This window comes from Stegostoma tigrinum, chromosome 5, assembly GCF_030684315.1.
Source record: "Stegostoma tigrinum isolate sSteTig4 chromosome 5, sSteTig4.hap1, whole genome shotgun sequence".
Taxonomy (NCBI): Eukaryota; Metazoa; Chordata; class Chondrichthyes; order Orectolobiformes; family Stegostomatidae; genus Stegostoma; species Stegostoma tigrinum.
The window spans coordinates 78,546,265-78,559,901 of NC_081358.1; the positions used below are offsets into that span (position 1 = coordinate 78,546,265).

General features: G+C 38.0%; 1 protein-coding gene across 3 annotated transcripts in view; it reads right to left on the reverse strand.

The window, feature by feature from the left end:
• Positions 1–13,637, reverse strand: part of rock1 (Rho-associated, coiled-coil containing protein kinase 1) — a 214,406-nt gene that overhangs the window by 26,605 nt on the left and 174,164 nt on the right. For all 3 annotated transcript variants that reach the window (XM_048529564.2, XM_048529565.2, XM_059646086.1), the window contains exons 23-27: positions 12,826–12,991; positions 12,570–12,663; positions 5,263–5,351; positions 4,963–5,151; positions 4,020–4,185 (exon numbers count right to left, since the gene is read on the reverse strand). In XM_048529564.2, the coding sequence (XP_048385521.1) occupies positions 4,020–4,185; positions 4,963–5,151; positions 5,263–5,351; positions 12,570–12,663; positions 12,826–12,991 (704 nt within the window). The remainder of the gene's footprint in view (positions 1–4,019; positions 4,186–4,962; positions 5,152–5,262; positions 5,352–12,569; positions 12,664–12,825; positions 12,992–13,637) is intronic.

The window sequence follows — 13,637 nt, forward strand, 5'->3', positions numbered from 1 at the left end:
GAATGGTTACAGCACAGAAGGCAGCAATTCAACCCAGTGAGACAGTAAAAACTTCAATGAGAGCAATTTTACTGGATCTCCATTGTCCTACAAGTTACTTCTGTTCAAGCGGCTGAATAAGCTGGGGCTATTTTTCCTGGAGCACTGGAGGCTGAAGGGTGACCTTATAGAGGTTCATAAAATCATGAGGGGTATTGATAGGGTAAACAGACAAAATCTTTTCCCTGGGGTGGGGGGAGTCCAAAACTAGTGGGCATAGGCTTAAGGTGAAAGGGGAAAGATTTAAAACGGACCAAAGAGACAACTTTTTCATGCAGAGGGTGGTGCGTGTATGGAATGAGCTTCCAGAGGAGGTGTTAGAAGCTAGTACAATTAAAACATTTAAAAGGCATTTGGATGGATATATGAATAGAAAGGGTTTAGAGGGATATGGGCCAAATGCTGAAGAGTATGAAAAAGAATTCTAGAGAACTTATTTTTGGTTACTTATGGTTAACTGACAAAGAAGTGAATAAACCTCCTAGACTGATATAATGTACAAGGGATTTCTTCAGGGTTAGGATAAACCAAAAGGTGGAATCAAGTGATTAGTCTAAGTACTTAAAAACTAGTGTTAAGAGAAAAGAGTTTGCTTTGTTTAATTCTTCTCAAAGACAGTAAAAGCTTGTTTGGAATAAAAATGAAAAAGCTTGTGACACTGTTCTGTCAGATTTCTCCTTAACGATCCATAAAATGCATTCAAAATATAGAAAACAATGGTTGGGAGTGCGAATATTAAGGTCAGTTAGTGATTTAAACGTCTGTAGTGTCTTACTTTGGAAAAAAGAAGTTATCCCTACTCCTGATATCCTTTAATGAAAATCTATTTAGTATAGCCTGGAAAACAAAGAGCCATCTGTTCATTTTTTCAACAGGCTACATTATCTGCAGCTATCATGATTTGTTTTAAGAGCTGAGCCCATCATGAATGCTTGGCTGATTTTCAAAAACTTCTAAAGCACTTTACTTTACAGGGGTGTGTTTTCACATGGTTTGATTGACGGCTTTCAAAGGTTATTCATATATTCCACGTTATTTATGATTAGATGCTTGATTGCTTCTGCAACTGAATTGACATTTTTACAATCGATCTGGAATATTTTCAGTACTAAAGGTTGTGTGTTTGAGTGACAGCTGTATTAGATGATCAGGGATTTGAGGTTTTCATATCTGTGTCAAATATGTCCTATTAATATTATAATGTTCTCAAGGTCTATTCAGTGGAGACTAGGTGAATGGCTTTAGATAATATATGAGGCTATTGAAGGGGAATGGATATGCAAGAAGAATGGGGGGGGGGGCATAGGGGAATGGACCATAATGACACAGGTGAACGAGGGTGAGAGCAGGAGGTCACAAGAAAAATGTGGAAAGCTGTGCTGATGTCTGAGAACAGAACTGGCTTTGTACTAGCATTTCCACACTGAAACTCTTCTCAATCTATAAGTTTGTGAGCCACAAAACCCACTCTTGTTTTGTCCATGTTTCTTTAGAACATAAATGTGGCTAGAGTTGGGTGAGAAGATGATGTGAATTTCCAAAGCTGGGAGTTGGTTTGACATGAAAATCTGGCCCCATGTTTCATTTTATAAGATTCAGGATCATATAAGGCTTTTAAACTACTTTCTCAACCTGTCCTTCTGCTTTCAACATTTGGCTGGTGAAGCAAGTAAAGAAATTGATATACAATTAAAGAACTGTATCTTCTAGTTTCAGTCAAATATTTTGGGTAAAAAGACAGAACTTTAGTCTTCAGCTGAATACTTCCTCAAACTGTTCTTCTGCTTTGAACATTTGTGAACAAGTACCTCTAGATGTCTCTGTTCCTGTATCCCGTTTATCATTATATCCTTTATATTCAATTGCCTCTTGTTCTTCATAACAAAATGCATCACTTCGCACTTCTCTACATTAAATTTAATCTAGTCCATGTCTACTTATTCTTCCACAAAGTTTTCTTCAAGTCTTGCTATTGTCCTCATGGCTGACAGTACTTTCAATTTATGTCATTTACAAATTTTGAAGTTGTGTAATTAGGGCTAAGTCTTTAATATACATCAAGAAATGCCGTGGTGCTTGTAAAAGACATTTAGACGGGTACAGGTACATGAATAGGAAAGGGTTCATGGCATATGGGCCAAAGGACCTGTTTCCATGCTGTATGACTCTACCGATGTCTGGGGATGCTTACTCTATACATTCCGCCAGTCTGAAAAATAATTATTTACCATTACTTCTATCATTGAATCAACTTCACAACCATGCTGTTGTTGTTGCTTCTATTGCATGAGTTTCAACTTTGTACACAAGCCTGTTATATAGTACTTTATGAAATCTTTTGGAGCAGCATATAGACCACATTATCCTCATCAAAAATCTCAATCAAGTTGGTTAAATTCACCTTTAACGTATCTGTGCTGGATGTTTCCAATTATTCTACACTTACTTAAGCATCAGTTAATTTTGACCTGGATTATCATTTCCCATCACAAAGGTTATAATAACTGGCCTATTGTTGGTGAATTTAGGCTTACATTCTGTTTTGAACTAAGGAGCAATATTTGTATTTCTTCAGTACTGTAACACCTTCCCCTATCTAAGGAGAACTGGAAGATAGGACTTACTTGATTTCGTCTCTTCTTTTGTCAACATTCAAGTACATGTCATGCTTCAAGGTGGGGTGATATTGCTTTAGAATCAATCACTTTCACTCGTGAATGTGTAGAGTTAGCCCTAAATATTGTTTAGGTCAAATACAACTGTTAGCTTCAGACTAAAGTTCTCTCTTTTCTCCCCCCCAAAATATTTGACTGAAACTAGAAGATCCACCTGTTTATGTATATATCAATTTTTTACTTGTTTCACCAACCAATATTTTATCCACTAAATTAAATGTTAAATGTGCTGGAATGTAACCATTTTTTAAATATTTGCTACTAATCAGGTTATGTCAGAATTGTCCAAACTAACTTTATTTGGGATTTGAAAACCACCAGCCAAGGAAGACATTTTTCCTGGTCTGAACTGAAATTATGGTTCCAAAAATGAAACAATAACGCACTAATCCATTGAACCACCTGACCCTCTTTCACTTGGCCAGCCCATATTCTTAAGCAAGAACAACTCGGGGGAAAAAAATGAATAATGGATGGTAATGCTTGCAAGTTTAGAGCTAAATTCACATTTGAGAAAACTACCTAAATTTTGATGACTTTTTTTTGAAAAGTGAACCCACTTTACCATACAATCACAAACTATTTTTCAGTTTTCATAGAACGTAGAACATAAAACATTACAGCACAGTACAGGCCCTCGATGTTGTGCCGACCTGTCATACCGATCTCAAGCCCATCTGACCTACACTATTCCATGCGTGTCCATATGCTTATCCAATGATGACTTAAATGTACCTAAAGTTGCCGAATCTACTACCGTTGCAGGCAAAGCGTTCCATTCCCTTACTACTCTCTGTGTAAAGAAACTACCTCTGACATCTGTCCTATATCTTTCACCCCTCAATTTAAAGCTATGCCCCCTCATGCTCGCCGTCACCATCCGAGGAAAAAGGCTCTCCCTATCCACCCTATCTAACCCTCTGATTATTTTATATGTTTCAATTAAGTCACCTCTCAACCTTCTTCTCTCTAATGAAAACAGCCTCAAGTCCCTCAGCCTTTCCTCGTAAGACCTTCCCTCCATACCAGGCAACATCCTAGTAAATCTCCTCTGCACCCTTTCCAAAGCTTCCACATCCTTCTTATAATGTGGTGACCAGAACTGTACACAATACTCCAAGTGCGGCCGCGCCAGAGTTTTGTACAGCTTAACCATAACCTCTTGGTTCCGGAACTTGATCCCTCTATTAATAAAAGCTAAAACACTGTATGCCTTCTTAACAGCCCTGTCAACCTGGGTGGCAAAATAAGTTTAAATCAAACAATATACTTTGGCCAAAACTATTAAGTATGAGTCAATCTTACCAGTTACATTTCCATCCAAATCCTCAGTCTGTAAACTGGATACACTTGTACTATCCATACGAAGTTGGAGATCTTGAAGCTTAGAACGAAGTTGCTCAAGATCACTGTCCTTACTATCAAGTTGCATTTGAAGCTCTGTACGAAGGTTAGATTCCTCTGCTAATTGCTGTAATATTGAGACAAAACAGTCAAAATAAGAGAAAAAATTAGATATCTCAGAATAATAGTAGAAATTTGATGTTATTTTCAGTTAAAAACACTTTCGTCAAATATATTTCTCCTACATCAACTAAATTGGTTATTGATGATTTAAGAAGTGACTACAAGGAACTATAAATCACAATCTCAGGGCTATAAATAATAAAACTCTGCATCATGGCATTACTTATTCCCTAAAAATTATGGAAATGAAAACAGCATTTGACTATTAACACTATGAAATGGCATTTAAACAGCGCTCTGCACAGTTCCTGATCACTTACATCAAAATATAGCCCGGAATTATCTGAGCAACTCGCAACACTTTCTGGCCACATTCTGCAAGGCTTGGAACATATTTCTACCTTAACTGGTTTGATATTGAATTTGCTGCCGTGCAGTCCACACTATTTTACTATACACAGCCTTCATCTCAAATTCAGGAATGTGAGATCAGGAATGCATGGACAAAACAGGTGCCCATTTTGAAGTCATTCATTATGCACTTTTTGTAAATGTCTATGATAGAATTCGAACATACATATTTCTAATAGAAACCATCTATGCAAACCTGTCATGTTGTCATCAAATTCCTCCCAAGTAGAGTCACTGCAGTGCTACCACTGGAGGAGTGTTTGAACACAATGAGAATATGAAATCAAAATAGATGTGTGCTATACCCAAATTTAACTAGATTATTTATCAATATAAAGACAGTCAACACATCCATGTAAAAGTTTCTTACTGCCTGCATTTCATTTAGGTCCTTCTGATACTTCACAACCATATGACTGTATTTCTCTCTCTCTTGGTTCAATTCCAGTTGCAATTTTTTGTTTTCCTTTTCTTTTTTCCGGACATCTGCTGTGTTTGCTTTCTTTCGATCCACTTTTATATCTTTTCGGTTCATAATCTCAGCAAGTTTATTAACAGCCTGATTGAGGCAAACATATAGAAACATGCATGAAAGTTAATCAATATAAATCATTCAAAAACTGTACTAGAACATAGTTTTGTATAGTTGGGGGAGCTTTTAAAAACCTACTTGTGTTTTCAGTGTACGTTCTTGGTTAATTATCTTTTCATAATGGGTTTTCATGTTATTTAGGTCTTCATCCCTCCTCTTCTGTGAGTCTAAAAAAGTTTATAGTAGTGAGCATTTTTACTCGATCTGTATGAGGAACATAGTTTAACAAAAGAGAGGATCAAACAAGTTTGTAACAACAAAGGCAGATCCTTGCTAAAAAATTCAAAAGCCAAACCGCATATCCTGCTCTTCATGTCTTTCCATGCATCTTCCTCTGCTCTGAATGCTTATTTATTACAGTTTAACAGATTTACAGCATTGTAATAATTTGCATTCAAATAGTTTGGAGTTCAAGATGGTGATCATCTAAATTCTAAATGTCTTAAATGTCATCTCACGCCAACTTTTTCTCTACTTCTGTTAGCTCTGTGCTCACTAACCTACTTTGATTTGATTTATCATTGTCACATGTACTGAGATACAATGAAAAATATTGTTCACACGCTATACAGACAAAATCATCCCTTACATACGTATATCAAGGTAATAGGACAGACTGCAGAATACGATGTTACAGCAGAGAAAATGCAGAGAAAGATTATATGAGACGTCTGTTCAAAAGCCTGATAACAGCAGGGAAAAAGCTGGTCTTTAATCTATGTTAATGGTAAGTGTTTTCAAAGTTTTGTATCTTCTGACTGACAAAAGAGGGTGGAAGACAGTATAACTGGGGTGGGAGGGGTCATTGATTATGTTTGCTGCTTTCCTGAGGCAGCAAGTATAGATGGTGTTGTTGGAAGAAAGGCTGGCTTTCATGATGGACTGTGCTGCATTCACAATTCTGTGATCTTCTGCAATCTTGGGCAGAGCAGTTGCCATACCAAGCTGTGATGCATCTGGATAGGATGCTTTCTATAGTGCATATATAACAAGTGGCAAGAGTTATTGTGGACATGCTGACTTTCCTTAGTTTTCTGAGGAAGCAGAGGCATTGGTGTGCTTTCTTGACTGCAGCATCGATGTTGATGGACAAGAACAGATTGTTGCTTATATTTATTCCCAGGAACTTCAAGCTCTTGACCATCTCCACCTCAGGCCCAGTGATACAGGCAGGGGCATGTCCTCCACTGTGCTTCCTGAAATCAATAACTGACTCCTTCGTTCTGGTGAAATTGAGGGAGAAAATGTTGTCTTTACAGAAACTCATCAAGCTGTCCATCTCTTTACCGCACTTATTATTTGAGATCCGACCCACTACAGCGGTGTCATCGGTAAATTTGTAAATGGAGTTAGAACTGAATGAAATTTCTTTCATGCACTTTCTTCTTCTCTAACACTAAAGTCCCTCTTTGAACAGGCTTTCAGCCATCTAACCAAATATAGGAAGCTACGTAACTCAGTATCATAACTTGGTTTTATAATGCTCCTGTGAATTGCGTACTTCATTGTGATAATGATACAATATAAATAAGTTGTAACAGCAGTTGATGAGAGTTCTCAAGCCATGTTACGATAGGACGCAACAAAAAATCCTCTCTCCATTTGCTCTCACAAATATTTAAGTGCAACCCTTCTCCACCTCAACTACCCTAAGAAATGAGAGATTTTCCCTGGAGGAACGGAGGAATAAAATATCAGGCTTCTCAATTAAAAATATAACTTATACCTTTTTGTCCACAGATTATCCTCCTAATGTTCCGAATGAAATTTTTTAGTGGGTTTGAAAATGATGACCTTAAGGAATGTGTGATTCTGCAGCAGACTTTACTTAGTGAACTAGAAGGATTAGAAGTAAAAAAAAGCCAAAAGAAGTGTTGATGCTGGAAATCAGAAACATTAACAGAAATTGCTGGAAAATCTCAGCAGATCTGGTAGCATCTGTGGAGAGAAATCAGAGTTAATGTTTTGGCCCAGTGACCCTTCCTCAGCACTGAAGTTCAAAATAAGAAAGATTTTGTGTTACTATCAATAAATGGAAGAGACAGAAACAATTCAAGTGAGTGAATCCATGGAACACAATGTCCAGATCACATCAATAGAAAAATTATTAAGAAATTCCTCATTCTGTTCTTTCAGAAATTGTTTGACATGCAACTGTTCCTTATTGTTGGACATCAGCCACCATTTTGTTTTCTGTTCATTGGATATTGGGGTCACTGGCTAGGCCAACATTTATAGCCCAAAGGACAGTTATGAGATAACCATATTGCTGTGGTTCTGGAGTCACATGCAAGAGCCACCAAAGGATATACGATTTCCTTCCCTAAAGGATATTATTTAACCAGTTGGATTTTTAAAAAAATAACAGTCAACAGCAGTTATATCATTGCCATTAAATTAGCTTATTAATTTCATATTTTGTTTTCGAAAACTGAATTGAAATTTCACTAGTCACGATGGAAATTGAACCCATGTCCTCAGAACATTAGCCTGGGGTTCTGGATAACTAGTCCAGGGATATCATTTCCCCAGTTGCTAAGTCACAGGCTCTTGAGCTGATAGACTACTGACTCTTGTAACAAGAGCAAAGAAGTGTCTCAAGCACATTGAGTCTAAGAGTCTTTTGGGTCTTCTTCCACATATTGATCACTTACATCTTGTCTATCAACTTTATGAATTAATGGGTTGTTTTGGTCTGATTTCGATCCATTTGATCTACCATAGATTAGGTAGCCTTGTTTGCGCTACCCAAGTTGAAGCTTTCTTCCGCTTTTCATTCCATGTAACCAGTTAAGCTTTTTGAAAAAAAAACTTCATATTTATTTCTACTCTCCCATTTTAGATCACCACTTTCTTTCTAACGATAGCAATTGGATGATAGTTTCCATTTCTGAAGAAGGGTCCAGATCTGAAACATCAGCTTTCCTGCTCCTCTGATGCTGCCTGGCCTGTGTTCATCCAGCTCTACACCTTGTTATCTCAAATGCACCAGTCATTGTATTTTTAAAAAAAAACTAGTCAATAATATCATTCCTGCAAAGATTCACGATGTGGACATTGAAACAGTTATGAACATTTAGGTGACAAACGAGATTATAAGTTGAACTGATGGAAATAGTATACAGATGTGGTGGCCAAGGAACACTTATAATTCAACAGTCTCAAAAAACCCTTTTCAGTACATCTTATAATTATGAAACACTTTCATTTGGCTGTGGTTGAGTGTTATCCTTTTTGGAGGGGACTATTATTTTAGGAAAGCGAACCAGGCAGGAAGGGTATTTGATGAGAAGATATTTTTTGACAAAATCAGCCCTTGAAGTACTTTGATGAGAGCAAAGAATGCCATGAATAATGACAATCCCCCACTTCAAGCTGTCCGATGCAGGACAAATTAGTTACTGAACTCATTTCTGCCCTTAACAGGAAATTAACGTATGGACTTGTAAACAGGGTGAGACTCACTGACTGATTATTTTATTGCATTGGCATAGTTTTTAATAAATACTTTAAAGTTGGATCTCTTTTCGTTCTTTTGTTGCTATTATTCATTTATATACTATTTTCTTTAAACAAAGAATCCAAAATGAATTTCAGTATGCACAATAAAGAGCAATCAAATTTTATTGTAATGAAAGCTAAAGGTTTTGTCATTATTAAGCAGAAGGCACTGGAGAAGCTGATTGTTCTGAAGGTAGATAAATCACCCAGACAAGATAGACTACATCTCAGAGTTCTGAAGGAGCTAGCTGAGCAGAAATTTGAGGCATTGGTGGTGATTTTTCAAGAATCACTGGAGTCAGGGAGAGTCCCAGGGGACTGGAAAATGGATCATGTGACACCTCTGGTTAAGAAGGGAGGGAGGCAGAAGAGGGAAGTAGAAGGTGGAAACTACAGGTCAATTAGCCTGACCATTGTCATTGGTAAGATTTTAGAGTCCATTATTAAGGATGAAATTGCAGAGTATCTGGAAGTGAATACTAAAATGGGGTCGAGTCAGCAAGGCTTCGTCAAGAATTCTTTGAGGAGGTAATCAGCAAGTTAGACAAAGGAGTCCCCTTTGTCCCAGTGGACATGATCTATTTGGATTCCCAGAAAGCCTGTGAAAGGTGCTGCCCAGGAGGCTGCTAAATAAGATTAGAGTTCATGATGTAAGGGGCAAGGTACTGGCTCGATAGAGGATTAGCTGACTGGCAGTAGACAAAGTGTGGGGGTGAAAAAGGGGTCTTTTCCAGGATGGCAGCCGGTGACTAGTGGGAATTCCGCAGGGGCCCGTATTGGGACCACAACTATTCATGCTATACATTAACAATCTGGACAAAGGAATTGAGGGCATTGCTGCCAAGTTTGCAGATGATACAAAGATGACTAGATCACGTTGAAGTAGTAGGCAGGCTGCAGTGGAACTTGGACAGGCTAGGAGAGCAGGCAAAGAAGTGACAGAGGGAATACAATGTAGCCAAGTGTGAGGTTATGCACTTTAGTAGGAAAAAGAGACACAGACTATTTTCTAAACAGGGAAAGACTTTGGAAAGCTGAAGCATAATGAGACATGTGAGTTTTAGTCCAGGATTCTCTTAAGGTTAACATGCAGGTTCAGCTGGCAGTTAGGAAAGCAAATGCAATGTTAGCATTTATTCCAAGCGGGCTGGAATACAAAAGCAAAGTTGTACTGCTGAGGCTGCATTATGCTCTAGCCTGACCATATTTGGATATTATGAGCAGTTTTGGGCCCCATATCTATGGAAAGATTTTGAGGCCTAGAAGGGGATCCAGAGAGATTTACAAGAATGATCCCAGGGATGGAAGGCTTGTCATATGAAGAGCAATTGAGGACTCTGTGTCTGTTCTCAATGGCAGTTTAGAAAGATGGGTTGGAGGGGGATCGCATTGAAACTTAAAGAATACTGAGAGGTGTAGGTAGCGTGGACCAGGAGGAGAGACTAGAGCCTGGGGGCACAGCCTCAGTGTGAAGGGACAAGGAGAGATTTTTTCAGGCAGAGGGTGGTTAAACTGTGGAACTCATTGTGACACACAGCTATGGAGGCCTAGTCATTGAATGTATTTAAGACAGAGATAGTCTGATTCTTGATTGGTATGGAGATCAATAGTTATGGGGAGAAGGCAAGAGATTGGAGTTGAGAAACATACCAACCATGATCAAATGGTGTAGCAGATTAAATGGAATGAAAGGCCTAATTCTGCAGCTATATCCTATAGTCTTATGATTCTAGGCACATCCTAACAGACACTTCTATTTGGTACTATGGGAGACTTAAGAGAAAATCACTTGTTACTGATACACATTATACTGAGTCTCAGAAAGCAAAAATACATCAGCCAGCGAAGCACAAGGATGAAACATACGCATTTTACTTTTTGGAATCTTTAATATAATATTCAGAAAAAAAACATTTTCATTCCAAGTTGTTTCAGAGATGGTAGGAGCTGCAGATACTGGACAATCTGAGATAACAAGGCGTACAGCTGCATGAAGACAGCAGGCCAAGCAGCATCAGAGGAGCAGGAAGGCTGACATTTCAGGCCTAGACTCTTCTTCGGAAAAATGTGCTGAAGAAAATGGACATATTTCTGAAGAAGGTCTGGGCCTGAAACGTCAGCTTTCCTGCTCCTCTGACGCTGCTTGGCCTGCTGTGTTCATCCAGCTCGACACACTCTTCATTCAAAATTGCATTACTTTTAATATAGTTTCAATTGCATAAATATTAATATGGTCTCTACAGAGTAGAAGTCAAGAGATTTGGGCCATCTATCAATGTAGAATGATAAAACTTTTCAGTTCGTCAAAATACGGCTGTTGTATATGACAGAACAGTAATAATGTTGAACTGATAATCGATAAACCAGGCTTAATCTTCCGGAGATATGAGTTCAAATTCCAACACACTGTTTGACTTGACTATTGAGTTAAATGGATTAGGTTCAGAACAGTTCTAGCAGCTCGAAATTGGACATCCATGAGACATTGCACACCATTGGCAACAACACATTGTATTTAACTCTAACAGGTAACCTCATGAACTTATATATCCCTTTTTATTATCACATCAAGATAAGACCTATTCAAATAGCAGAGAGTTGTGGTTGCTGGAAATCTGAAATACAAACAGAATATTGGAAATACTTAGCAGATGGCAAACATCTGTGGATAAAGAAACAGAGCTAACGTTTCAGTTGCTCTCTCTACAGATGCCGTCTGACCTGTCTCATCTTTCCAGCATTTACTGTTTTTAAGCCAAGGGACCAAACCTGATTCAAAAGGAATGCGGAAAAGCATGACATGTACCAATGTAAAAATGAGGTGCAAACTTGGTGAAGCTAAATCACATGATATTTCTGTTGTTTAGCTTGAATGCTTTAAAAAGAGAATTAAGCAAAGCCAGCATCAATGGATCAGACCAAAGCTCTGCTTAAATCACTACCTGCAGAACGAACCAAAAAAGAACCCAATGATGGGATAGATCAGTAAGTTTATCAATGCAAATATCAGGGCTGAAGCATTTGTAATGCCCTTCAGAACTGTTGAATGAATGAGCCTGAGATACCCGCCATCATAAATGGCAATCTTCTGACAACTCAATTCACTCCATCTGATATCAAGAAATGACGAAAGCAATGGAAATAGCAACCTGACAACATCTCAGAAGTAAAATAGAAAAAAAACTGGACTCTGACACTATCTGCACCCTTGGACAAACTGTTCAATACTTCAACATGTCAGCAACATTGGCATTTACTCAGCTGTATGAAAATTGCCCAAATATGCCCTGCCTATAAATAGCAGGACAATTTTAATCTGATAAACCACGACCCATCATCTATTGTCAATCAGAAGCAAACTAGTGGAAGATGTGCTCAGTGATGCTCAGTTTGGATTCTGACAAGGCTACTCAGCTCTAGACCTAATTATAGCCTTAGTCCAAACTTGATTGAAAACACTCAACAGTATAAAGTTATATCCCGTAATACTTGCAATTCCATATATAGTGAAGCAGTATGTGCCTGCATAGACCAAGATCTGGACAACATTCAGGCTTGGCTGAAATTGATATACAGACTTTTTTTTTCCCTAAACCAATCTGTTCAATAATGTTATTAAACATGCCTGGGATAGACGGGTCTTGAACTGGAGTCTCCTGGCTCAGAGGTAGAGACACGATCAGTGTGCCACAAGACACAGCCCCTGATCACAGACAGTTAATTTCATCAATTAATACCCATCATCTATTACCCTTCATATTTTTCTTGATATTAAAATTACCACGTGTTTACTAAATACAATTCACATCAACAGATAATAAGCAATAACTGGCTGAAAGAAAATAGTCAACTTAAAATTAATAATAATGTGATCCATTCCATACCTTCTCCCATAGACCTCAGTTTTTCATCGAGTTCTGCTTTCTCCTTTGATAGGTTTTCTACATCTTTGGTCAAGGTTCTATTTGATTCCTCTAGCTAAATATCAACAAACAAAAACATATTTTTAATAGAAGAAATGTTGCAATGTTAAATATTATTAATGACAAAGACTTACTAAAAGAAACAATTATTGTTCTTGCATACAATTGCAATAGCTTAGACATTATAAAAAATTCTGTGTAAAATAGTCTAGCTTACTAAGATAATGGTGTTGTCTTTCTCATTCTGCTCCTGTTTATGTCGTGCTGTTGCTTTCTTCAATTCCTGATCAAGTTCATTACATTGATCCTCTGCAATCGCTCGAGCAAGCTGCTCAGAATCTGCTTTAGTTATAGTTAGATCCATTTGTGAACATAATGAATCCCTAGTAGAAAACAGAGAAATTAACATACTCAATGATGTTAGTCACATAAAAGTAGAAAAGAATACAGTAATCTTGTTTGTAGGACGAATAAATAACGGCCCATAAATGAGACAAGGACTCTTTTTTTAAAATTTGTGAGCGGAGCTTGGCAGGAGTGAGCAATGGCTGGCAGCAGTTTAACTCCTTTCACCTCAACAACTGAGAAAAAATTCTGCCATCCGTCCCCTCAGACCCAGCTCCGCATCATCCTTCATCCCACCTTGCTGGTACGGCTGCAAATCAAGCCCGGCCAATATCCTAGACTTATCACGAAGTCTGATTCCACAATCATGTCCTGTTCAGGAGCTGTCTGAAGATCTGGGGTGGTCACTGATTGAGTCTTCCACTCCTCCCAAATGGGGCAGAAATCTATATTTTAATTAGTAATGTTGTTTCCAATGTAAAATGCTGCATAACAGCTGACTTCTTGTTGGCAGGCCTCTTAATTATTTTTTCTAGCTGGGGCAAGGCAAATGAAGCCCTGTAAAATCCACCTTATAGTAGGTTCCACAATTGCTAAATAGGGAAGTCTTGTTTTGTAGTGATAACATCTATAGTTCTTGATCAGAACCTTTGGGTTCAGGACTCAACTCGAGACTTGGTGGCT